Source organism: Zootoca vivipara, chromosome 11 (genome assembly GCF_963506605.1).
Source record: "Zootoca vivipara chromosome 11, rZooViv1.1, whole genome shotgun sequence".
NCBI lineage: Eukaryota > Metazoa > Chordata > Lepidosauria > Squamata > Lacertidae > Zootoca > Zootoca vivipara.
This window is the reverse complement of record NC_083286.1, coordinates 1430662-1458105: the sequence shown is the minus strand read 5'-3', so window position 1 is coordinate 1458105 and position 27444 is coordinate 1430662. Positions and strand designations below refer to the sequence as shown.

General features: G+C 49.6%; 1 protein-coding gene across 8 annotated transcripts in view; it reads right to left on the bottom strand.

The window, feature by feature from the left end:
* The window catches only part of DOCK8 (dedicator of cytokinesis 8), a 165703-nt gene that overhangs the window by 8953 nt on the left and 129306 nt on the right, over positions 1–27444 (bottom strand). For 4 of the 8 annotated variants that reach the window (XM_060280050.1, XM_035100304.2, XM_035100303.2 and 1 more), the window contains 6 exons: positions 26852–27010; positions 17944–18044; positions 16632–16824; positions 7568–7711; positions 6726–6857; positions 3500–3634 (listed from right to left, as the gene is read on the bottom strand). In XM_060280050.1, the coding sequence (XP_060136033.1) occupies positions 3500–3634; positions 6726–6857; positions 7568–7711; positions 16632–16824; positions 17944–18044; positions 26852–27010 (864 nt within the window). Of the gene's footprint in view, positions 1–3499; positions 3635–6725; positions 6858–7567; positions 7712–16631; positions 16825–17943; positions 18045–26851; positions 27011–27444 lie in introns of those variants that run through there. The other 4 variants (XR_009558306.1, XR_009558305.1, XR_009558307.1 and 1 more) reach the window with 4 other exon arrangements.

Here is a 27444-nt window from a genome sequence, read left to right as displayed (position 1 = left end):
CCGTTTAGTTGCTACAGCTGGTGGTTAGTGAGGAGAAAGCATAGCCACAAGTCCTGGTTCTCATTACACACTAAGGCAAACTCTGAATTTGCTTAGCATGGTGCAGAAGCAAAATATAAAAAATAACAACAAAGAAGAGTAAAACAGCTGTAAGCAGCTCTATGGGGCAGCATGTTTGTGTAATCCTGCTATGTGAAGGTTTGGCTTCATGTGTCATGTGAACTAGGCCATAATCTTGCTACAGACATTCTTCAAAACACATATCAGTCTATGCTCAGAATACTGCAGGCTGCCCTTATCAATTTGGTTTATATTTGAAGCCTCCCCTAATGGCTGGAACACACAGAATTCCATCTTTCACCCCCAAGCATTCTAGCCCCATAGTTCTAATCACAGTAGGAATAAGATAAGCCTCCCCACCCCATGAAATGGGTTCTGATAAGCTTTCTCCCTCCACAACTGTAATTAATCAAGGCAGCTACCGTGTTTCCCCCTTTTTAAGACACCGTCTTATTACTTTTTTTCTCAAAAAACCACAGGGTGGCTTATTTTTGGTGGGATGTCTTACTGGTATTTTTATTACGAGTCTGAGGGAAGGGAGGTGTGTGCGTCCCTGGTGCAGCCCTCTCTCCCCGGCCCTGGGATGTTCGCGAAGGGCTGCTCTCTCTCTCTCCTCCAAGGTGGGGACTCACTTAATAGCAATTTGCTACACTGGAGCTTCTTAAATCTAAACCAGTATAATGGAATCTATCTGTGTGATACAGTCCTAGCAGTAGCCTATACATAAAGCAAGTAAGGATCTCTACCAGCCAGCTGCCCAAGACTTGAGTTCCAACAGTCTGAAGTTCCGACAATGTAGCACTTTGTAGTGCTATCACTGATAGCAAAGAAGCTACCTGCTGAGAACAAAGAAGCCAGCTAAGCAGCAATTAAGATTGCTGACTTGGTAAATGGTAGCAATTGAGAAGCAATTGAGCCAGCGAGGTGAGGAAGCACGGACCGGCAGTTTAACTTTTGTGTAGAGCAGCGTTTAGCAGCTCCGTTTAGCAGCTCGCAAACAGCAAAGGAAAAAGTCCTTAATAAATAAAAAAAAGTCCCCAAGGCAAGGACTGCGATCCAGACTACTTACAAATCCTTAAAGGGGCAGCTCCACAGACAACCAAGCAGCATAAGGTAGAAAGAAAACTGCAGCAGGCTTTTTAAAAGCCTGCTTTATGCCTTCGGTAAAAGCAAGGAGACAACAATCAGACACGGGAGATTCCCGTTAAGAGGAAATCAACGTGCATTGAATGGAAGGGAATTTAGGGAAAGGTGGGGGGAAGCGAGAGGTGGGCTGTGTGTGTGTGTGTGTGTGTGTGTGTGTGTGTGTGTGAGAAGAGAGAGAGAGAGAGAGAGAGAGAGAGAGAGAGAGAGAGAGAGAGAGAGAGAGAGAGACGCAGGGGGGGGAGAGAGAGACAGACGCGCGCACGGAGGTCTCTCTCTAAAAGGGAAAACAGCCTTTGCATTCTTCAATCGCCCCTCTTTTCTTCCTCGTGCCTTCATCTCCTCCCCACCCCACTTTTCTCCCCTTCACCAAGTAGAGCTTACACAGCTTGGCTAAAAAAAATATTTTTGGATTCTTTTATTTAAAAAAATGCTCTCAGAAACGGGGAAGGGAAATCACGAGGCTTCGGCAGCCAGCAGCTACGGCTGTTCGGTGCATTTTTACAAGCTTTTAAAGGAAATACGTGTCTGTGGAGCAACAGCAAAATGGGGAGAGATTTTTAAGGGGGGGAGTTGGCTGGCGGGAGGGGGGTTATTGCTAGTGGGTGAAGGGTCTATCAGTATGTCTTATTTTCGGGGTATGGCTTGTATCGCGCAATTGCTTAGAAAACCTGCTATGGCTTATATTATGCCTACATCTTAAAAAAGGGGAAAGACGGTACTTGCCATGCATTGGTCATACATGAAATATGATCCTAAGTAAATTAGGAATGGGATTGACGTGGGTGGTGCTGTGGGTTAAACCACAGAGCCTAGGGCTTGCTGATCAGAAGGTCAGCTGTTCAAATCCCCACGACGGAGTTTGCTCCCATTGCTCCCATTGCTCCCATTGTTAGCTCCCATTGTTAGCTCCCATTGCTCCCAGCTCCTGCCCACGTCAGTTCGAAAGCACGTCAAAGTACAAGTAGATAAATAGGTACCGCTCTGGTGGGAAGGTAAATGGCGTTTCCGTGTGCTGCTCTGGTTCACCAGAAGCAGCTTTGTCATGCTAGCCACATGACCCGGAAGCTGTACGCCGGCTCCCTCGGCCAATAAAGTGAGATGAGCGCCGTAACCCCAGAGTCAGTCACGACTGGACCTAATGGTCAGGGATCCCTTTACCTTTAAATAAGGAATGGCAATGCTCACCTACCTTACAAATTACTGCGATTGTGTATATGAACTACTTTGAATGTTCAAAAAGTGGAATAGAAATGCTAAATATTATCATCATCCAAGCTAATGGCTGTACTACTTGGCCATTTATATTAAATCTACTTCAAAGGTACCAAGCTCAACACCATAGGCAAAAGATTAAGCAATTTCAGCAATGGATTTGCTCTAAAGAGTTCACTGTGGCAAGCTCCCTTTGTGCACTGACAACCTAATCTAGGCTTATGGGGAAGAAAAGTATGTCAGTATGTTGCTTAAACATGTTGCGGAAAGTTGAACCAGAGTTCCTCAGATTCGGACATGGAAGAGGAAAGGGCAGTTGCACCTCCAATTGATTGGGACAAAGATTAAAAGGACAATTTGCAAAAGTCCTCCTAGTTAGAGCAAGTAGGAGGAGTTAACTGCAATACCCCCTCAAGAGAACAACCATTATCACACACACTGCATGAACATAGAAGGCACTCATCAGACACACACACAAAGTTGTGGCTGAATTTATGAATTCCACCCCCCACAATCCAGATCCTGAAACTCCCAACAGAATCTGAAAGGGTTTTTTTGTTTCCTTGAGGATTTGTTTTAAAGAAGCTGTTCCTCTACCATCCATGAGGCACAGAAGTAAAGGCCGGTGGATCTACTACAGGGGATGAATATGTGATGAAAACATGTGCTTTTCCCTTTCAGCCTCACTCATCTGGGGAAGAATGGAAGCAGAAGTGCCTTCTTGTCAAAAGCTTCCTACTCCTCTCCACCATCAACACTCTTATTCACCTCATCCTGACTACTGCTGTCCATAAGTGCAGGATATTGTAGAGGTATATTTGTCACACTGCCATGACACCAGATAGCACTAGAAATTATAGTGCTGGATTATTTCCCATTTGGAAAGGCTCTTTGGTACTCACTTTTTTTTTTTTGGTGCAAACTGCCAGGTTCTGAAGGTTAACTAGAGAAGTGAATTGTGGAGTGTTTATCTGCATTATCTCTTACATTCCCTGTCATTTCAGGTATAGATGCTATTCCTCTTTGAATGCTATTCCTTTTGCCATGATGTCCTAATGTTTGCCGAAGTATAAGCACTTACCTCCAGTCTATGAGAAATCTCAGGAAGTTTGGTAATGGCAGGCTCTTTGTAAACAAATTCCTGTTCATCTAAATCTCCAAATATGGCTCCATAGAAGCCAACACGGAAGTAAGTGCCAAACATTCTCTTCTGACCCTGTTTGATGAATATGAAGTCACTGAATTTCATTTTCTTTTCATAGCTTTCTATTTTTGTGCAGTGATGAAATTAATTTTTGTGGTAATTTTTATGGTAAACATTTGTGTTTGTCATTCTACAAAGCAGCCGTATCTTAGTAGAACTAAGTAGAGTTGAAAGAAACCAAGAGAAAGAGATATGGTCTGTAAATTAAAGATTTAAGCAAACTTGAAAAAGCTTTTCTACATCTCAAGAGCAACAAATACATTCCTAAGTAGATAAATAGAAGAAGAGAAGATGAAGTAAGACATCAGCCGAACAAATAAAACCTGGGCAGAACCCACTGGCTTGCTTGCCCTCCTCCACTAGCCCCATAGCACTCCTCCTGTTTGATTTAAATTGAGCTTGCAGGTAGAAACTTCCCAGTGTGCTTTACCCATTCTCCTAAAATAAAAACAACCTGCTTTCTAGTAAATGTTGTCAGACATAATAGTTGCCCTGTTTCTCTTAACTATTAATGTCCATTTGCACTCAGATACTGCCTATAATTTAAAATCTTGCATAGCTAGAATTGCTAGCTATCTTTGAAGGAGCTCTACAAACACAGAGGACACTCTTCGTTGCTGACAAAAGGCTTATTTGCATACATGGACTCTAGTGATTTAGTAAAATGAATGTTGATGCACTCCCATTCTCTTTTGCAAAGAAGAGAATGCTTCAAAGGTTCCAGGGGGATTCTGATGCATGTGCAAAGATCCTGGAAGATCCTGAACTTGTGGAATTTAGGATTGTGGCAGTTGAAAGCAGATTGCCACTTACTACATGAGTGTTGTGAAGCATGTCCTGCTTCAAAACTTCAAACATGGGGAGAGCTGGTTATTTGTTCACAATAGCCTTACAGTAGAGTTTGATATGGAACATCTCTAAGCAGTGACTGAGACAGGGCCGGCTCTAGGCCCGGGCTGGGTGGCGCAATGCGCCAGGGCGCCTGGCCACCAGAGGCGCCGAAGGGGCACCGAACGGCTGGTGTCCGGCTGAACGTGGCAGCCAGGAGCTCCATGCGAGGCGGCAAAAGCTTCCTCTCCTCCTCTTCTTGCAGAACCAGCGAGACTCCTGCCTAGAGTGGCACCACGCGCCTGCTGCCACTCTAGGCAGGAGTCTCGCTGAGCTGATTCTGCAAGAAGAGCTGGAGAAGAGAGGAAGCTCAATGGCCATGCACCCTCGTCACTCCAGGTGCCAATGCAGTGGCTGTGGCCGGGGCTGCTCCTCCTGCTGTTGGCCGTGCTGTGGGGCGGGGAAGCGCTCCCGGCTCAGGGCGTCCTGAGGCCGCTGGCAGTGGTGCTGTTGTCCGAAACCCGTCTGCCAAGGAGCTCCACACTCGGCAGGGCCTACGCCCTCACCCGCCCCCAGCTCCACCCTCTCCGCTCCCTTCCCAGGCGCCGAAGCCATGGTGACTGGCTGGGTGTCGCTGGATCTCCGAGCTCCCCTCACTCGCCCTCCACCTCCTCCCTGCCGCTCTAGCTTCTGGCTAGCGGCGCCTGGCGGTGCCTGCCTTGGCAGCAGCAGCGGCACCAGCCCGGGCGCAGCGGCACTCGCCAGTTCTCTGGTGTGCGCCAGAGGCTTCGTGGGAGGCTGCTGGGTGCAAGCGGCGGGCGCCTTCCCCGTGCAGGATCCGGCCAGTGGTGCGGAGCTGAGCCTGGTAGCGGACAGCAGGGCGGCAGAGGTGCAGGCCGTGGTGAGGGCCTCATCAAACCTAAATCCGGCCCTGATATGAAGGGTGGGGTTGTTTTTTTTTTCATAAAACCCTGCCCACCTGGCTGCCTCGTCTGGATCCCCCCCCCAGGTCAGCAACTCTGGGAAACCGGGGGGGGGGGTGCAGAGGGACGTTTGCACCACGGCGCCAGATGGGCTTAAGACAGCCCTGGACTGAGAAATAGGAGATTTTGTGTTCTATAACAAGGGCCTTCTGTGCAGAATAGATATGATGGCATCATAACCAGTGGTGCTTTGAAGAGTCATAAAAGAGGCTGTCTCTGTGGTAGAGCACACACTTTATTTGCAAATGGTGTAGGTTCAATCCGTGGGGTTTCTATATAGGGCTTGGAAAGACTCCTGCCTGAACCCCTGGAAAGCCACTATGGTCCATCTAGCTCAGTATCATTGACATGAGATAAGGCAGCTTATGCTGTGTTCAATTTCATTGCACAAAAATGTGCAGTGAAATATGCATAACTGACTGAAGAATAGGAAAGCATATATTTTAAGGGGAGTAAATATTAAACATGACTTGCTCAGTGCAAAGGCAAAACTTCACTCATCCAAAATAACGTATTGCTGTTGCTAATTTAATTTCTGGCTTTATTTCTCTTACAACACACAGTTACAAGAGATTGATTGATTCATTCAATCGATCAATGTTTATTATTGCGAACAGACAGCATATTAAACCAGAATTTCTGCATACGGTAAGCAACAAAAACGATCGATATGGGATTTAACAATCAATATAATAATTGAATGTACTTGAAATACGTGTCCAGACGAATACAACATCATAAAAGTTTAAAAGAATAAGAGATTTAACTAAGAACTATATGACAATTTATGCAGCTGTGTAATCTTTTGCTTTCTGTGACTTATGGCTATTGCACAAAATCTAGCTACATTTCTGGTAACATACAAATTCCAGTTAGACAAGAGGTAATTTAAATATTATTTCTCTGCCTTTGTAATTTGGGGGTGGTCAAATTTGTCAAATATTTGGTAAGTACTGGAGCCCATCTGTTTGTCCTGAGTGTGGGACAATCAGATTGGGCTAAGTGGTTTTGTAGTTCGATATCGCTGATTCTCTGTGAAATATTAATTTCTGCTTTATCGTATCCTTGGGTTAGGATATTGTTGATGGAAAAACCAAAACTTACGGTAATAATTTAGTATTTAACTGTTTTTTTCCACTTGGAGTAAAACTTTAAATTATAGGCAGTATCTGAATTACACCATGGAGTGCAAATGGACATTAATAGTTAAGAAGAGAAACAAGGCAGTTTTGTACTACAGATATTCATGATCAACAAATGTTGCAGACCAAAAACAAAAGCAGCTAACATACCTTATTTATGATGCTCTCAAAGGCTTTCTGAAGTTTACTGTGAGTGGAAGAAAGTTTCCTGAAATCTCGATGTGCTTCTAAGATGGGGGTGACAATCTTGTAGACCTCATTCACAGTTTCACACAGTCCTCCCTTGTATGAAGAAATAAAATTAAAACTGGTGTCAAGTCTCTGGTGACATAGACAGATTTGCAACAACAAGCTGGCAGGGATTGCTTAACCCTATTCACACCTACTATTTTTCTACTGCTGCTGCACCTGAACCATGGGAGATCCAGATTCATTTTTTATCCTTGAAAGAAGCAGGCTGTCAGTTGCTGCCACACATGCACTCAGTTATAGTTTTGCCAGCCAGCTCAAACAATAGAGGAAGGCAAGGAAAAAGTGGCTAAATAAATGAATAAAAGCTCTCTGAAATCCTGACACAAGCATGATCTTAGAGCAGAGCTTTCCAAACGTTTCATGCTGGTGACACATTTTTTAGACATGCAACATTTTGCGACAAGGTAATTCAGTTTTACTAGCAAACCAGAGGTAAAACTAATCCCTTTCCAGCCCCAGGAGGAGTGTGGGGAGCAGTGCTTTTTTGGGGGGGGGCACAGATCCCTAAACATTTTATGAATCTTTGTACTTTTGTCCGTTTACTGTATTTATTTTCCCCAATTTGAACTATAAAATGGTGATTTTCTTGAGTCAAAATGAGAGTACCCCTAAACATTTTTAAGGAAAAAAAGCACTAGTGGGGAGTGTTCATATGACACACCTACACACTGCAGCCAACACACTAACATGTTGTGACACACAGTTTGGAAAGCTCTGCCTTATAATATAATATTACTCACGGTGTTAAAAAGCTCTGCAGCTTGTTCCAGCAATCCCACCAAACCATTCTCTGAGAAATACCTTCCAGAGCATACTCCATCTTCATCTGGAGACAGAACATCATCAGAAACAGCAGACTCCTCAAGCACATTGGAGGAAATATTCTAAAAGACAGAATAATTGTGTGGTTCCAGGCTATTCTACCCTTTGCTTCTGCTGCAGACTGATGACTTTCAGCCTAGCCGAGCTTCAATAAGAGGGGCCAGTACAGTTTCTGGCCATGCCCTCTGTCAGAGGGCCTGGTATGGCTACTCTAGAGTAACGACTCCAGCATGGTCTTTTAAGGCTTTTATTAAGTGCTGACTATTTACAGTGTTCAGAGCAATGAAAATGCATCCTTAAGGTGAGGTGTCTGAACTCCCGAATGGCGATTGGCGCGTTTTCTTCCAGCACCACAGCTTTGGCAGACCCAACCTCTTCCCCCTACGTTTGCGTCGCAATTCGGGAGTTGGGGGAATTGGCCTCCCCCCCGTGCGTCCAACTTCCTGTCCCACCTGAGGCATGGGCTCCACAACCCTGCCTGAGCCTCGGACACCACTTCCTGACTCTCCGCTGGAGGCAGAGCTCTCCTTACTCTCTCCAGCGCTTGGTGATGGGCTGGAACTTAAGATGGGAGGGACTTCCCTGTATCCCTTGTCCCTCACATCCACCCCCCTCCCAGGCTCCTCTCTCCCCCTCCCTAGTGGCTCTCTGCTTGCTGGGGACGAGTGAAATCCCAAGAAGTCCGTGGCATCCGAGCCTGTGGGTGTGAAAATTTCCCCCCAATCCTGCGATCTCTCTCCTTCCCCCTGAGAAGACGGAAACCCCAAGAAGTCAGTGGCATCAGAGCTGGTGGGAGTAAAAATGTTCTGCCAGTCCTCTCCTGCCTCTGACGTCGTCGACCTCGGTGAAACCCACACCTCTTCTTCCGTGTCCTCAAATTCCGCTTCCCATCTCCATGGGGAGCTGCTACCTGCTATCCCTTCCTCCTGCTCCTCCCCCTCTCCCTCCCTTTCCATGTGCCAGGGCTTGGGCCTGTGGGGGAACAGGGCGTGGAACTCTTCCACTAAAAATTCCTCAGGTACTTCCGTGGCCGGTATCCACTCATTGTGGGATGGCGGAGTGTCCTCCCATGCTATCAGGTACTCCAGCCCTCTCACCCCTCTCCTTGAGTCTAAAATCTCAGTTGCCTCATTGAGCTGTCGGGCGTTTCCCGTCTCCCCCCCTCCCTCTGGAGGTTGATCGCTGTCCCTGAACCTGGTACTTTCCCTGTACGGCGACAGCAGTGATCTATGAAACACTGGGTGCACTCTCATGTCCTCCGGCAGTGCTAGCCTGAAGGCTACCGGGTTGACCTGTTGCGTGACCGTGAAGGGGCCCAGCCTCCTGGGTGCTAACTTTTTGCATCGCCCCCTGGTGGGAAGACCTTCCGAGGATAACCAAACCTTGTCCCCCACCCAGATGACCTCTCCCGGCCGCCTGTGGCGATCTGCCCCCTTCTTGTACGCTTCCTTGGCCCTCTCCAAGTGTTCTCTGAGCTGCTGGTGCACCGTCTCCAGGTCCTCTGCCCAATCCTCTGCCTGTGGGCCCTCTTCCTCCTCCTCCCCCTCCCTCTCCGGGAAAGATCTGAGGTCGCGCCCGTAGTTGGCCTTAAAGGGCGACACCCCTGTGGAGACGTGCACCGCATTGTTGTAGGCAAATTCTGCTAGTGGCAGGCGATCCACCCAGTCCGTTTGCCTCTGGCTGACGTAACATCTCAGGTACTGCTGCAGAATGGCGTTGACCCGCTCTGCCTGTCCATTGGTCTGCGGGTGCCGAGCCGTCGACAAGCTGACCTCCACCTGCAGGAGGTTCATTAGCCGTCGCCAGAACCTGGAAACAAATTGGCGGCCACGATCCGAAATAACTCTTAAAGGCAATCCATGCAGTCGGAATACGTGGTCCACAAACAGTTTGGCCGTCTCTTCTGCCGAGACCGCCCTGGCACACGGTATAAAGTGGCACATTTTGGACATGAGGTCCACCACCACCAACACTGCGGTCTTGCCCCTGGACGACGGCAGGTCTGTGATGAAGTCCATGGACACTACTTCCCACGGCCTGTGCGGTGTGGCTAATGGCTCCAGCAAACCTGCTGGTGGCGCTCTGACCACCTTTGCTCGCTGGCAGGTGTCACATCCCCTGACATAATCCCGAACATCCTCCCGCACCCCTGGCCACCAGAAGTGTCTCATGACTAGGTGAGTGGTTTTGTCCCTTCCGAAATGACCCGCCGTTGGGTTGTCGTGCATCTGCTTGAGAACCTTACCTCTCAGCTGTTTGGTTGGGAGGTACAGGGCTCCCCTGTAAAAAAGCAAACCCCTCCTTTCCTCAAAGTCTTTGGCCTGCTCCCTCCCCCCTCTCAGGTCTCTGAAGATGCGGGTGGCAAATTCATCCGCTGCCGTCAGTGCTGTGAGTTCTGCCTCGCTCACCACTGCTGCACCGCATGACCATGCAGATGGGGGGAAAACGTGCCTGGGTGCTGGTGGCAACTCCTCCTCCATGTACTCTGGCTTGCGGGAGAGGGCATCCGCCCTGACGTTCTGCTCCCCCGGGATGTAGTGGATGGAGAAGTTGAAGTTCGAGAAGAACTCTGCCCACCGTATCTGCCGCTGGTTGAGCACCCTGGCCGTTCTCCAGAACTCCAGGTTCTTGTGGTCTGTGCACACCTGGATGGGGTGCTTGGCGCCCACCAGGAAGTGTCGCCAGTGCTGGAACGCAGCGTGGATCGCGAGAAGTTCCCTATCAAACACTGTGTAGTTGCGTTCAGGCTGGGTCAGCTTCCTGGAGAAGAAGGCACAGGGTCTCCACTCTCTGTTGGTGTCCAGTTGCAACAGAATCGCTCCCAGAGCTTTATCAGAAGCATCTGTCTCCAGGCGTAGGGGCGCATCCTGCACCACGTGGAACAGGTGCTGGTCTGAAGCGAATACCCTCTTGAGGCTTTCGAACGCTGCTTGTGCCTCTGGTGTCCACCTGAACTTCTGCTTGCCTCTCAGGCAGTCGGTGATGGGAGCCGTGACACGAGAGAAGTTCTTGATGAACTTCCTGTAGAAGTTAGCGAAGCCTAGTAGGCGTTGGGCATCTTTGCGCGTCCTGGGGCTGTGCCAGTCCAGGATGGTCTGCACCTTGTCCTTGTCCATCGCCAGCCCCTTGTCTGACAGCTTGTAGCCCAGGAAGTCCACCTCCTTGGTGTGAAACTTGCACTTCTCCAGCTTCACATACAGGTGGTTGTCCTTCAGGCGCTGCAACACCTCCCTGACATCCTTCACATGCTGCACTGGGTCATTGGAATAGATAAGGATGTCATCCAGAAAGACCAAGCAGTTCTTGAAGAGGAGGGACCCCAGGACGTGGTGCATGAAGGCCTGGAAGCAGGCTGAGCCCCCTTGCAACCCGAAGGGCATCACCAGATATTCAAAAGAGCCCAGAGGCGTGAACATCGTGGTTTTCCATTCATCGCCCTCCCGGATCCTGATCAAGTTGTACGCCCCTCTTAGGTCTAGCTTGGTGAAAATCTTGCCCCTGCGTGCCGCTGTCAGAAGATCATCCACTCTGGGCATGGGGAAAGCCACTGGCTCTGTCACTGAATTCAGCCGTCTAAAATCCACCACCAGACGGCGCTGTTGCGTGTCTTTCTTGTCCACCCAGAAGACCGGGCTGCCCCCTGCTGCCTTGCTTTCTCTGATGAACCCCCGCTTGAGGTTCTTGTCGATGAAAGCGCGCAGATCCTCCAGTTCCTGGTCTGACATGGCGTACAGCTTGGCTGGGGGTATCGTTGCCCCAGGCACCAGGTTGATCTGGCAGTCAAAAGGCCTGTGTGGAGGTAGGTGGTCGGACTCCGCTTCGCTGAAGACCTCCTGCAGGTCCCAGTACGGCTTGGGTATCGCCTCACCCCCTTTGACGTGCATGGTGGCCACCGTGGCTATCGGAGGCCCCTCCCCTGGTTGGTGCTGCATGCAATGTTCCAGACAAAAGTCCGACCCAAACGTGATGCATCTCTGGTGCCAACTTATGGAGGGGTCGTGGCGCGCCAGCCAGCTCATTCCCAAAACGATGGGGGGGTCTGAGATGGTCGTGACGTTGAAAGCCAGTGTCTCTGAGTGCCTTCCCACTGTCATTCTCATGGGGGGGGTTTGATGAGTGATGGCCCCTCCCAGCAACTCTCTGCCATCAATGGTGGCCACATGCAGGGGCAAATCCAGCTGCAGAAGTTGGATCTGGTGCTCTTCTGCAAAGTTTCTCGAGAAGAAGTTGGCTGAGGCACCACTGTCAATTAAGGCGAGGACTGTCAGGGGATAGCCATTTGGGAGCGTCAGCGTGACTTCTAGAACCACTCCTGCTCTGGGAGGGGTGGGCTGGCTCTGCTCCTCTCTGTGCGGGTGGGCGGGCTGGGGCTGTTCACTGCTGACTGTGCCTGGCTGCTGCCCCTTGTCTCCTGCAGCCAGGCTGTCTCGTTTCCCTGCTGTGGTGCTACGTCAGTGGGGGAAGGTACAACCGTTCCCGCCTTTCCTTGCCACTCTCTGCGATGAGGGCAGTCTCTGACGCGATGCCGGGGGGAGTTGCAGAGAAAGCAATTCCCGCCTCTTCCCTCCTTGCGTCTTGGCGCCGCCGGGGTTTGAAAAGCCCGCACGCGCGCTCCCCCGATCTCCATCGGTTCCGGCTCTGGGCTTGGTCTGGGCGGGTCTGGGGGCGGTCCCTGGGGTGGGGTTTGGTGATGTGGTCTGTCCTGAGAGCGTGGGAACCAAGGTTTTGCTGCGCGCGTCGCTTGTTTGTCATACCATCTGGATTCCTGTCTCACCCCCACCGCTAGCGCCGCTTTGCTGAGCTGATCCATAGTCTGCGGTCTAGGACCTCTTGCCAGCTCATCCTTAACGTCTGCATGCAAACCCAGGTAGAAGGCTGATTTCACTGGCTCACTGTTCAGATCCCACCCCAGTTTGTGCACCAGCATGGTGAATTTCGCCCAGTAGTCCCTAACTGTCGATTTTCCTTGTGTTAAGTCATGAAGCTCCTGTTTAGTGGCCTCCATTTCACTGTCGCTAGCGTACATTAATTTTAAAGCTTCTAGAAATAAAGTTGCGTTCTTCATGCAAGGATTTTTTTGCGCGATGAGCGGTCTTACCCATTCCCGGGCGGCCCCCGTCAAATGCTCTATGATAAAGTAGACTCTGTGCGCGTCATCTGGGAATTCTGCTGCATGCAATTCCAGCGCATAATTTATTTCTGTCTCGAATCCGAGGTACTCCCTCGGGTCTCCGCTGAACTTGGTGACTAGGCTCTGTCCCCTTCTCACTTGGACTAGCTGCGGCTGGGGTGCCCCCCCACCTCTAGCGGCTTTCTCCTCTTCCAACTTTTTCTGCAGGTCTAATACCATCACCCTTAGCTGTTTCTCAGTCTCCTCTTTTGTCCTCACCTGGTCCACCAGCTTGTTCAGCTCCTCCTGCGCCCCTCGCGCTTCCTCCTGAGCGGCATGCAATTGCTGCTGTGCGTGCGCTGTGAGGTTCTGTAGCTCCTGCTTCGCTGCTTCGGCCTCCAGCCTCCAATGCTCAGCCTCTTGAGCGCTCATCGCTGCACTCCAAAGTAGCCAAAAAAAGATTCGGGAGTTGCTGTCAGAGGGCCTGGTATGGCTACTCTAGAGTAACGACTCCAGCATGGTCTTTTAAGGCTTTTATTAAGTGCTGATTATTTACAGTGTTCAGAGCAATGAAAATGCATCCTTAAGGTGAGGTGTCTGAACTCCCGAATGGCGATTGGCGCGTTTTCTTCCAGCACCACAACTTTGGCAGACCCAACCTCTTCCCCCTACGTTTGCGTCGCAATTCGGGAGTTGGGGGGATTGGCCTCCCCCCCGTGCGTCCAACTTCCTGTCCCACCTGAGGCATGGGCTCCACAACCCTGCCTGAGCCTCGGAACCACTTCCTGACTCTCCGCTGGAGGCAGAGCTCTCCTTACTCTCTCCAGCGCTTGGTGATGGGCTGGAACTTAAGATGGGAGGGACTTCCCTGTATCCCTTGTCCCTCACACCCTCATTTCATGGTGGATGTTTTCCGCAGCCCCTCTGGGGGCTGTGAAGTAGTTCAGGCCAGTGTTTTTCAACCTTTTTTGGGCAAAGGCACACTTGATTCATGGAAAAAATCATGAGGCACACCACCATTAGAAAACATTAAAAAAATTAACTCTGTGCCTATATTGACTAAATATAAAGTAATTCTCTTGAATAGGAAGCAAATAAACACAAAGAACGTATATGTATATGATAACAATGAAACTTCAAGCTTTTTGTATCCAAGCTGACAGTGGTTTGAGATCTGGACCTGCTAAGTCCAAAGCCCCTGGCCCAGTCCCTGGCACTGTGCTGCTTAACAAAGGCAACAAAAAGGCCACTTGCCTTGATATCTCCTGCTGTCCCGGGCCGGGCCTTTTCCTCCTCCTTTTTCTAACAGACAAGGGGAAGGCGGGCCTAGGAGGGAGGTCGCTCGGGGACGCTGTTTTTCGGCTGGCCGACAAGCCAAAACTACAACGTCTTCTGAGGGGGTGGGAGGGGCGGCCACGTGTGCGCGAAGGATCCTGACAAGACGCGAGTCAGCCCCGGCTACGCTTGCCTCGGAACTCCGAGCGAGGCGGGCGGCGGCTCAAGAGAGCGTTAGCTTTTTCCTCAGCAAGGGCGAACCTCCTGACTTGCCAGCGGCCGGACGCAACGCCAGGGACTAGTGCCGTGGCCAGTTTGAAGCGGCTCGCCGAGGAGTTTCCGCGCGCATTTGCTGCTGCTGCAGCAACAACAAAGGAATTGGGGAGGTGCTTCTCGCCGGGCCTCTGGGCGCTGCCCGCCGCCTGCGTTCGGAACGGCACACCAGGCAACATCTCGCAGCACACTAGTGTGCCACGGAACAGTGGTTGAAAAACACTGGTTCAGGCAGTGAGGAGGGATAAAATGAGGCATGAACCCTCCTGAAACTTTCCCACTAAATTGTGTAATCTCACGTCTCCTACTTCAGAAGGCAGAATGGGAGCGACCTGGGAGTGAGCCTCTGCCAAAGAACGAGCCTTCTCCGTTACCAGCATGATTTGTGGGAAAGTTCCTCCTTAAGGTGACTAATTGGCTAACTCATGAGGCGCTCGCTCTTGATGCAAGAGAGGCAAGCAGTCTGCGGTTAATCAACTGCTGAAAGAATCAGGACTTTTGAAGGTATTTGAATGGTATTTGAGAGCTTTGAAAATCCCTGCAACAGCCACGACCAGAGAAAGAAGAGGGCAGGGTGCTTTATGTTTTCTTATGGTTATTGGCTGCAGTTTTCTTTCCCTCTGCCTTCCCCTGCACAATTGAATGAGACATGTGTAGTCATTTGTTTCTTGGAAGAAGAAGAAAGGGAGGTAGACCTTTGATTTATGTCTTACAAGGATGTTATAAGAATTTTAACGTCATATATATATATATATATATATATATATATATATATATATATACACACACTGTATACATAAACCACATGTCTGAAGCAGTGCAGGAAGACAGTCCTGGAGCCATTTTGACTCTCCCAAACTGACCAGGCAAGGAGGAAGGAAATGGAAAAAAAACCCATTGTCTCCGTGCTCACAAATCCTGCCTTTGGATTAGGGTGAGCCTGTGAGCCTGTGAGCTCAGGAACTAAGTTTCTATCATTACAAAAGACTGGCCAGGCCCCCAGGTAATCCAGTCAAATAACCATTAACAGGTAAACTGCCAGACAGGAGATAAACAAGCTACAGTACTCAGATTTCTGCTGGAGATTTCTTTCTGTGATGTATTGGGGGGGGGGTTGGTGCTGGGCTACACCCCTTCTGTGATGTATGCATGATGCTTCTGGGGCTGGTTTTGAGTTTGAGGTGGGCAATTTCAAACGTCTATATAGGGGCTGGCACACCTTTGGGAGGGGGTTCTCTTCTCCTGCATGAGAGAGAACACCCTATTGGAACAGATCATTAATTTCTTTGCAAATAAATCTCGGGGAAATAGCCTTGCTTGGTCTGGTCTCTGTTATTTGCACTACTGGAGAGTGGTATTTCAAATTTCAGGCTCTCCGGAGGTTCTAGCTCCCTACTGGGGTCAAACCCCTTTGGAAGGAGGTAAGCCACTTTGGTTCCTTTTCTTATTTCAAGGAATTTAATATGGTTTTACTATGTTTACTCCCCCCCCCCAAACTGAGGAGTGAATGGATGAAATTTATGACTACTTTCCGATGGGGTGGACTGTTATGGAGCTGAGGAGAGGCTGAATTTGAGAGATAATGGATGCGTTTTGCACTGGATAAGGCATAGTAGGGTGGGATCCAATGGCTGAAAGAAAAGTTCTGGAAGATTCACCCTTCAAAATGATTGACTGTGGTCTGATCACTGTGTGACTGTCTTACTGTATCATCGAGATGGAATTTGACCTTGAAGGAGCACTCAGATAAAAGAGACACTGCAATAGGTGTAACTAGGTAAAGATTTATGATTAGAACAAAGAGCAAGAGGACTTAAGTTTGAATAAGACACCAAAGTCTGGAAACAAAGATTAAGGGAAATTATATATACTTAGGTTTAATTGAGCTGTTTTTTGTTTGCAGGGCTTTAAACGGGTAACTGAATTAAGAATATTGGCAAGTGTGAAGTAATGTCAACTAGAGTCTAAGTGAGAACTGATGGAGCAGGGGGGGTACATCTTGGACATATCCATTTTTCAATAAACTGTATTAAATTGAATTAATTCAGTGTGATTTGTAATTTGGAAAATCAATAAAAATAATTGGCAAAAAAGAGTGGTCAGTACCTTTGGGGCCCACCTAACACCATCAGGACATTACGTCAGAAAGAACCTATATACGCATTTATCAACCTGGTACCTTCTAGATATTTGGACTGCAATTCCCACCATCCCCAGCTAACATGGGCAATGGTCAGGGATGATGGGGGTTGTCATTCAACGAAAACAAGTGGAGGGCACCAGGGGAACACTCACTTACACAAATAACAATTGTCTGTTTTTACCTGAAAGCTGACACTGCCAACTGGCAGGTAATTGTGATCTTCCAGCATGCTCAGGTATTCAGCAACAAGAGCAGCAGCATGAACTAGGCACATGGCAGCCTCGGTGTAACATTTTTTCTTAGCATGCTTCTCTGCCATGTTTTGGAGCCAGGTCAACCTTAAGTCAGGTGATGTCTGATATCCTTTGGCAATTCTAATAACAGAGCATAAAAGATGTATCTTTCATTTGCCTTGGGGCTAAATTAAAAGCACTTCCTTTTATTTTGTGGATATGCCACATCATTTGCTAGGTTTTAATTCTTACAGAGGATTGTGGATTTGAAGATAGCAGAAGCCTAACTAAATATTCTCTACAGCAAGATTTACCAAACTTGGTTCTCCAGCTGTTTTTGGTCCACAACTCCCATTATCCCTAGCTAGCAGGACCAGTGGTGAGGATGATGGGAATTGTACTCTAAAAACAGCTGGAGACCCAAGTTTGTGATGTTGTTGTTGTTTAATCCAACTCTTCGTGACTCCATGGACCAGAGCATGCCAGGCACTCCTGTCTTCAAGTTTGGGATACTCTGCTCTATAGCATTTTAAATACTTCATTTGTTCCACCAAACCTGGCATTACTTTTACTAATAAATGACTCTGAATAACTGACAGAATTCCTTTCCAAACACCTCCTTTCCATAACATTCTCTCTTTATTCTCTTTAGATAGATTAGGAAAGAAAAACTATAAAAAATATTTTCAGACATGCTAATATTGAGTAATTGTCAATGTGCAACATCCCAGGCAAAAACTGACTGAGTAGAAACAGTGCTGTGTTACACAGGGATCCCATCCTATTTTCAGAACAAGAGGGGAACAGGCAGATCACCAAGTCAAATCAAGTGGGGGGTAACTGCACAGTTGCCATTCACAGAAAAGTGGTCCCACATCTGTAGGGTAACATTTAAAGGAATCTTGATATTATACTGTATTCACAGTAAAGGGACTATGAGAAGGCACACACCAACACAAAGCCTGGCCCCTATCTGGGTCAAAATGTAACCTGGTTTAAAAGGCATTAACCCCAGGATTCATCTAAAGATTCCCTATGGAATCTGATAACCGCCATTTTCTAAATGGACATAGAGATATTGTATAGAGAATTCCCAGGATTATTTGTCATAAGCCATTGTACTGATAACTAACATAAATCTGTCATTCATGTATGCCCTTAATAGGATGCTAATTGCACAGCAGATATTTTATTTTTGACAAATTTAAATCTGAAAGGTTCTGGATCATTCATCGGAAATTGTTCAAGAGTGAGCTCAACCTGTACATCAGATCCATGAGCATCTCTGGATCTTCCTGAAACTCTCGCATTTTCACTGTGTCTGACAATATGCTGTTCAGATTATACAGCAGCTCTTCCACCTAAGCAAACAAACAAGTCCAACATTAAAATGAACAAATTACTGATGGGCAAAGAAATATAATTATTGTTTTCATAATGAATATTTGAAAAGTCATATTTATGATGGAATTTTATTTTGAATATTTATTTGTTTATTTGTTTACTGCAGGGGTAGTCAACCTTTTTATACCTACCGCCCACTAATGCATCTTTCTTGATGGTAAAATTTCCTTACCGTCCACCAGTGCTCGATGGAAGGAGGATTCACCTTCTGCCATAGAACCCCCTACCGCTCCCATCTAGAATCCTGAAATGCCCACTAGTGGGTAGTAGGGACCAGGTTGACAACCCCTCAGGGGCGTAGCCAGGATCAAAACTAGGGGGGGGGGGAGGCAAGTAATGGTCATTCAGGGGCGGGGCCAAGGCATGAGAGAAGGGGCCATGAAGTGGGAACGTGGGCGGGGCTACAGGGCCAGCGGGCCCGACAACATCGTGGCAGCGGCGGCGGCCACCTTGTGCTTCTGGGGCTGGCAGCGTCGGCGGCTACCCTGCTTGGCTGGAGAGGACGGGAGGGTCGGGCAGGCGAGAGGGGGTGGCAGGGCGGGCAAGGGCGAGGCAAGGCACGGCCGCAGTAACAACGGCTCCGAGGCGTTGCTGCATATCAGCATAATATTTCAACCATGTCGTGGGTTCAAGCCCCACCTTAGGAAAAAATTCCTGCATTGCAGGGGGTTGGACTAGATGACCCTTATGGTCCCTTCCGAATACAATTCTATGATTCTATTGATATATTACCATAGCATACGCATCATTCTGCTTTATTGAATTGTCCTACTCCTAGGCATAGCAGCCAACTTCTAGAGGCCTAGGTGCCTCCCCCCCCAATTACTGGTAAATACCGTATTTGAAAGAGTCATCCCCCTATGTTGATGGGCTTTCTATGTGGGGCTTATCTGCCCCCCGTATTTTATTAAGGATGGAAGAGGGAGGGAAGGAAGAAATAGAGAGAGGGATAACTCATATTTGTGGGTGCCTCTGGGTGACTGTGATGCTGGAACTCTGCAGCAAGAAGAAGATGCCTGTACAGGAGCCTTGTAAGCAGCTTTCTCTCTGCTTGATTTACAGCAGGCACGTCCAACAGGTAGATTGTGATCTACCAGTAGATCACTGGATGTCTGTGGTAGATCACTGCTAGATCACTGGCACCCCTAAAAAAGCTCACCCAAAATTTTCCTCCCCCCTAAAAAAAGCTGAACTATGACCTGAAGCCCTAAACAAAAATGGGCCTCCCTCCCTCCTAAGAGAAGCTCAACAAGTTTGACCTAAACCCCCCAAAACCGGGCTTCTCTTCCTTAAAAAAAACTCAACAGCTTTGACCTGAACCCCCCAAAAGGGGGTAGATCACTCACAGTTTTTAACTCTATGAGTAGATCAGAGTCTCTTGGGAGGTGGCCACCCCTGATTTACAGTATACAGATGCAGGAGGAGGGGCAGACTGGAACACCACTGCTTTTTATAAACATCACTGTGTCTATCAAAGCTACAGCCCCCCCTTTTCTTCCTCACTTCCTTTTAGCCTTGCAGAGCCACCTTAGTCATCTGCACCCTCATTAAATCACCAATAGAACTCTTAATGCGATCCCTGAATGCTCATTAACAACTCCCACTGAAGAACAATAGGGTGAAGTGGTGAGCTATCTAATCTTGCCTGGGGATATCTGCTCCATTGTCTTAACTGCTTAACTACCGGTAGCCACTTTGCTTTATTTATTTGATGTGTTTTTGTTACAGCTGTGTTCCCACCCCACCCCCAGCAAGCGGAGACCGAGCTGCTCTCGCTAAAGCAAAGCCCTTTCCACTTCAGTTTTTGGTTATGGTCTGTAAAATACTTTTTTTTTGCTTCGGGGGGGGCAGCTGCCCCCTGCCTACGCCCATGCAACCCCTGCTTTATTGTATTATCATACTGTCAGAGGGCCTGATGTGGCTACTCTAGAGTAACGACTCCAGCATAGTCTTTTTAGGCTTTTATTAAGTGCTGATTATTTACAGTGGTCAGAACGATCTATATACATGCTTAAGGTGAGGTGTCAGAACCTCCGAATGGCGATTGGCGCGTTTTCTTCCAGCACAAAAGCTTTGGGAGACCCAACCTCTTCCCCCTACGTTTGCGTCGCAATTCGGGAGTTGGGGGGATTGGCCTTCCCCCCGTGCGCCCAACTTCCTGTCCCACCTGAGGCATGGGCTCCACAACCTTGCCTGAGCCTCGGACACCACTTCCTGACTCTCCGCTGGAGGCAGAGCTCTCCTTACTCTCTCCAGCGCTTGGGGATGGGCTGGAACTTAAGATGGGAGGGACTTCCCTGTATCCCTTGTCCCTCACATCCACCCCCCTCCCAGGTTCCTCTCCCCCCCTCCCTAGGGGCTCTCTGCTTGCTGGGGACGAGTGAAACCCCAAGAAGTCTGTGGCATCAGAGCCTGTGGGTGTAAAAATTTCCCCCCAATCCTGCGATCTTTCCCCCTCCCCCTGAGAAGACGGGAATCCCAAAAAGTCTGTGGCATCAGAGCTGGTGGGAGTAAAAAAGTTCTGCCAGTCCTCTCCTGCCTCTGACGTAGTCGACCTCGGTGAAACCCACACCTCTTCTTCCGTATCCTCAAATTCCGCTTCCCATCTCCATGGAGAGCTGCTGCCTGCGATCCCTTCCTCCCGCCCCTCCCCCTCTCCCTCCCTTCCCATGTGCCACGGCTTGGGCCTGTGGGGGAAAAGGGCGTGGAACTCTTCCACTAAAAATTCCTCTTGTACTTCCGTGGCCGGTATCCACTCATTGTGGGACGGCGGAGTGTCCTCCCGTGCCATGAGGTACTCCAGCCCTCTCACCCCTCTCCTTGAATCTAAAATCTCAGTTGCCTCATTGAGTTGCTGGGTCTCTCCCCTTTCCCTTCCTCCCTCTGGAGGCTGATCGCTGTCCCTGAACCTGGTACTTTCTCTGTACGGCGACAGCAGCGATCTATGAAACACTGGGTGCACCCTCATGTCCTCCGGCAGTGCCAGCCTGAAGGCTACCGGATTTACCTGTTGCGTGACCGTGAAGGGGCCCAGCCTCCTGGGCGCCAATTTCTTGCATCGCCCTCTGGTGGGAAGGCCTTCAGAGGATAACCAAACCCTGTCCCCTACCCTGATGACCTCCCCCGGTCGCCTGTGACGATCTGCCCCCCTCTTGTATGCTTCCTTTGCCCTCTCCAAGTGTTCTCTGAGCTGCTGGTGCACCGTCTCCAGTTCCTCTGCCCAATCCTCTGCCTGCGGGCCCTCCTCCTCCTCCTCCCCCCCCTCTCCGGGAAAGATCTGAGGTCGCGCTCGTAGTTGGCCTTAAAGGGCGACACCCCTGTTGAGACGTGCACCGCATTGTTGTAGGCAAATTCTGCCAGTGGCAGGCGATCCACCCAGTCCGTCTGCCTCTGGCTGACGTAGCATCTCAGGTACTGCTGCAGAATGGCGTTGACCCTCTCCGCCTGTCCATTGGTCTGCGGGTGCCGAGCCGTCGACAAGCTGACCTCCACCTGCAGGAGGTTCATGAGCCGCCTCCAGAACCTGGAAACAAATTGGCGGCCTCGGTCCGAAATAACTCTCAAGGGTAACCCATGCAGTCTGAATACGTGGTCAACGAACAGTTTGGCCGTCTCTTCTGCAGAGACCGCCCTGGCACACGGTATAAAGTGGCACATTTTGGACATGAGGTCCACCACCACCAACACCGCTGTCTTGCCCCTTGAAGAAGGCAGGTCTGTGATGAAGTCCATGGACACTACTTCCCACGGCCTGTGCGGTGTGGCTAATGGCTCCAGCAATCCTGCTGGTGCTGCTCTGACCACCTTTGCTCGCTGGCAGGTGTCACAGCCCCTTACATAGTCTCTGACATCCTCCCGCACCCCTGGCCACCAGAAGTGTCTCATGACTAAGTGGGTGGTCTTGTCCCTACCAAAGTGCCCTGCTGTTGGGTTGTCGTGCATCTGCTTGAGGACCTTACCTCTGAGTTGTGTGGTGGGTAGGTACAGGGCTCCCCTGTAAAAAAGCAACCCCCTCCTTTCCTCAAAGTCTCGTGCCTGCTCCCTCCCCCCTCGCAGGTCTTGGAAGACGCGGGTGGCAAACTCATCTGCTGCCGTCAGTGCTGTGAGTTCTGCCTCGCTCACCACTGCTGCTCCACAGGACCATGCCGACGGGGGAAACACGTGTCGGGGCGCCGGTGGTAACTCCTCCTCCATGTACTCTGGCTTACGGGAGAGGGCATCCGCCCTGACGTTCTGCTCCCCCGGTATGTAGTGGATGGAGAAGTTGAAGTGTGAGAAGAACTCTGCCCACCGTATCTGCCGCTGGTTGAGCACCCTGGCTGTTCTCCAGAACTCCAGGTTCTTGTGGTCCGTGCACACCTGGATGGGGTGCTTGGCGCCCACCAGGAAGTGTCTCCAGTGCTGGAATGCAGAATGGATCGCGAGAAGCTCCTTGTCAAACACCGTGTAGTTGCGTTCTGGCTGGGTCAGTTTTCTGGAGAAAAAGGCACAGGGTCTCCACTCTCTGTTGGCATCCAGTTGCAGTAAAATGGCCCCCACCGCGCGGTCTGAAGCGTCTGTTTCGATGCGCAGTGGCGCGTGCTGTACCACATGGAACAGGTTCTGGTCGGAGGCGAACACCTTTTTGAGGCCTTCGAACGCTGCTTGCGCCTCTGGTGTCCACCTGAACTTCTGCTTGCCTCTCAGGCAGTCAGTGATGGGAGCCGTAACACGAGAGAAGTTCTTGATGAATTTCCTGTAGAAGTTGGCGAAGCCTAGTAGGCGTTGGGCATCTTTGCCCGTCCTTGGGCTGTGCCAGTCCAGGATGGTTTGCACCTTGTCCTTGTCCATCGCTAGCCCCTTGTCTGACAGCTTGTAGCCCAGGAAGTCCACCTCTTTGGTGTGAAACTTGCACTTCTCCAGCTTCACATACAGGTGGTGCTCCTTCAGGCGCTGCAACACCTCCCTGACATCCTTCACATGCTGCTCGGGGTCATTGGAGTAAATAAGGATGTCATCTAGGAAGACCAAGCAGTTCTTGAAGAGGAGGGGCCCCAGGACGTGGTGCATGAAGGCCTGGAAGCATGCTGAGCCCCCTTGCAAACCAAAGGGCATCACCAGATATTCAAAAGAGCCCAGTGGCGTGAACATCGTGGTTTTCCACTCATCGCCTTCCCGGATCCTGATCAAGTTGTACGCCCCCCTCAAGTCGAGCTTTGTGAAGATCTTGCCCCTGCGCGCTGCTGTCAACAGATCGTCCACTCTGGGCATTGGGAAAGCCACTGGTTCTGTCATGGAGTTCAGGCGTCTAAAATCCACCACAAGACGGCGCTGTTGCGTGTCTTTATTGTCCACCCAGAATACCGGGCTGCCCCCTGCTGCCTTGCTTTCTCTGATGAACCCCCGCTTGAGGTTCTTGTCGATGAACTCCCTCAGATCCTCCAGTTCCTGGTCTGACATGGCGTACAGCTTGGCTGGGGGTAGCGTTGCCCCGGGTATCAGGTTTATCTGACAATCAAAAGACCTGTGGGGTGGCAGGTGGTCGGATTCCGCTTCGCTGAAGACCTCCTGTAGGTCCCAGTACTGTTTGGGAATTGCCTCTCCCCCCTTGACGTGCATGGTGGCCACCGTGGCTATCGGCGGCCCCTCCCCTGGCTGGCGCTGCATGCAATGTTCCAGACAAAAGTCCGATCCAAACGTAATGCATCTCTGGTGCCAGCTTATGGATGGGTCGTGGCGTGCTAGCCAGCTCATTCCTAGCACTATGGGGGGGTCTGAGATGGTGGTGACGTTGAAAGCCAGTGTCTCTGAGTGCCTTCCCACTGTCATTCTCATGGGGGGGGTCTGGTGGGTGATGGCCCCTCCCAGCAACTCCCTGCTATCAATGGTGGAGACGTGCAGGGGAAAGTCCAGCTGCAGCAGTTGGATCTGGTGTGCTTCCGCAAAATTTCTTGAAAAAAAGTTGGCAAAGGCACCCGAGTCGATTAACGCTAAAACCGTCAGTGGGTACCCATTGGGGAGTGTCAGAGTCACTTCTAGAACCACCCCTGCTCTGGGGGGTGTGGGCTGGCGCTGCCCCTCTGTGGAAGGGAGGGAGTGAGGGGGCTGGTTTCCATTGATTGCGCCTGGCTGCTGCCCCTTGTCTCCTGCAGCCAGGCAGTCTCGTTTCCCTGCTGTTGCTTTGTGTCTGTGGGGGCGGGCATAACAGTTCCTGCCCTTCCCTGCCATTCCCGGCGATGCGGACAATTCCTGACGAGGTGACTGGGGGAGTGGCAAAAAAGCAGTTTCCTCCCCTCCCCTCCTTGCGTTTCTGTGGCGCTGGGTTTTGAAAAGCCCCCGCGCGCGCTCCTCCGATCTCCATCGGTTCCGGCTCTGAGCTTGGTCTGGGCGGGGCTAGGGGTGGGCCCTGGGGTGGGGTTTGGTGATGTGGTCTGTCCTGGGAGCGTGGGAACCAAGGTTTTGCTGCGCGCGTCGTTTGTTTGTCATTCCATCTGGATTCCTGTCTCACCCCCACCGCTAGCGCCGCTTTGCTTAACTCATCCATAGTCCGCGGTTTAGGACCCCTCGCCAGCTCATCCTTAACGTCTGAGTGCAACCCCAGGTAGAAGGCTGATTTCACTGGCTCACTGTGCAGATCCCACCCCAGTTTGTGCACCAGCATGGTGAATCTCGCCCAGTAGTCCCTAACTGTCGATTTTCCTTGTGTTAAGTTATGAAGCTCTTCTTTTGTGGCTTCCATTTCAGAGTCACTCGCGTACATGATTTTTAAAGCTTCTAAGAATAGTTTTGCGTTCTTCATGCAATCATTTTTTTGCGCGATGAGCGGTCTTACCCATTCTCGGGCGGCCCCCGTCAAATACTCTATGATAAAGGAGACTCTGTGCGCATCATCTGGGAATTCTGCTGCATGCAATTCCAGCGCATAATTTATTTCTGTCTCAAAGCCTAGGTACTCCCTAGGGTCGCCGCTAAACTTGGTGACTAGGCTCTGTCCCCTTCTCACTTGGACTAGCTGCGGCTGGGGCGCCCCCCCACCTCTAGCGGCTTTCTCCTCTTCCAACTTTTTCTGCAGGTCCAATACCATCACCCTTAGCTGTTTCTCAGTCTCCTCTTTTGTCCTCACCTGGTCCACCAGCTTGTTCAGCTCCTCCTGCGCCCCTCGCGCTTCCTCCTGAGCGGCATGCAATTGCTGCTGGGCCTGCGCTGTCAGGTTCCGTATCTCCTGCTTCGCTGCTTCGGCCTCCAGCCTCCAATGCTCAGCCTCTTGCGCGCTCATCGCGGCACTCCAAAGTAGCCAAAAAAAGATTCGGAGGTTGCTGTCAGAGGGCCTGATGTGACTACTCTAGAGTAACGACTCCAGCATAGTCTTTTTAGGCTTTTATTAAGTGCTGATTATTTACAGTGGTCAGAACGATCTATATACATGCTTAAGGTGAGGTGTCAGAACCTCCGAATGGCAATTGGCGCGTTTTCTTCCAGCACAAAAGCTTTGGGAGACCCAACCTCTTCCCCCTACGTTTGCGTCGCAATTCGGGAGTTGGGGGGATTGGCCTTCCCCCCGTGCGCCCAACTTCCTGTCCCACCTGAGGCATGGGCTCCACAACCTTGCCTGAGCCTCGGACACCACTTCCTGACTCTCCGCTGGAGGCAGAGCTCTCCTTACTCTCTCCAGCGCTTGGGGATGGGCTGGAACTTAAGATGGGAGGGACTTCCCTGTATCCCTTGTCCCTCACACATACCTTTCCCCCAATTTTATCCTCGCAACAACCCTATGAGGCAGGTTAGGCTGAGAGATTGTGACTGGCTCAAGGTCACCCAATTACTTTCATAGCTGAGCAGGGATTTTAACCCTGTTCTCCCAGGTCCTCGTCCAACACTCTAACCATGGCAGTACATTACACTACACTGACTCTCTTTGTTGGGTTAATCTACAAAAAATGGCATATCATAATATTTTTTCTGAAGTGTTCAATTTGTGACAATTATGAAATTTGGGGAGTGGGTAACAACTAGATAATGTGGTAGACCCTGCAAGTTAACACAACTACCATCCCTAAGGTTTCAGAACTGAATGATTCATGACACCAAGGATGTCACAAAGCAAAGACTCAGCAAAGTTGTGTTTTAATGCCATTATCCATCGGAGCTTTTTGCCAGCAATTCCACAACTGGATTCTGGTTGGGAAGATCTTTCAATGTTCAGTGCTGATTCTTTGCTTTAGGGGGCCCTTCATCAAGACGGCCCTTACCATTGTTGCCACCTGCCTCTCCCTCTGAGACAATCCACAGAGGACGAGACATGCAGAATTTGAGGATTTCCAGTTTGGCTGCATCCCGAAGCAGGTCACTCAGAGATGAGCACCACCACGGGGTGTGTGTGTGCTGGGGTGGCGTGAGGGCAAAGCACACCCCAAAATGCTCAAGAGGGTGTCTTGAGCCCAAAAGAGAAAGCAGCAGTGGCACAAAGAGGCACAAGGGGTTGGCAGTGAGCCCACATTGAGAATGCTGACCTCTGATAATGGGCCCTGCTTCTTCTCCCTTGGGCTGGGAGCAAGACACAAAATGGTTGTCTAGGTTGTTCTGGTAGCTGTGTGTGATCTGCTTTTCTTCCTTCCATCCTTTCTTCCATTGAAGATGGGGAGGGCTGATTCCCTTAGCAATATTATATGGAAAAGTAACCATGCTCCCTCACATGAATGCCAGCTGATTTTTGTGAGCATACAAATAATTAACTTTTGCCCAGTAACCTACTCAAATTTTGCACTAAAGTAGCAAAATGCCTTACCTGTCCCGGGAAGAGAGTTGGCTGCACGTCTACATCTTCTTCTGCATATGCCAAAATAGTTCGTAAAGACTTTCTGAGATACTCCTCATTAAAATCTGATGCTTTACCAACCAGAGAAGCCAGTGACATTGTCACTTGCATTTTGACTCTTGCAAAGTTCTTTTATGAAACAGAAAATGGAGTGTCAGATTGTGCAAATGAAACATACTGTACTGATTTTCTGTTAGCTGGTTTCTGTTTGCATGAAATAGAACCTCCTGTATGGCTTAGACAGAATTTGTTATAATCACCACTGGGATTTCCTTCCAAATAATCGTGGCATTATGAAAACTACTTTTTAGTTTATTTTGTGGAACAAATAAAATTCAGTTTCATAGGCACTAGGAATCTCACTGATTAATTCTTTTTTATGTTTTTATATTTATTTTCCAAATAATTTTATTCATTTTCCAATATTCACAAAAATAAAATCACAAAAAATCATAAAACAAAAATAAAACCAAAAGAAAACATGAAAAAGAAAAACATAATAGTTCTTACATTTTTTACTTAACATTGTTGACTTCCTCAATTCCCCCCATTTTAAAATCTCA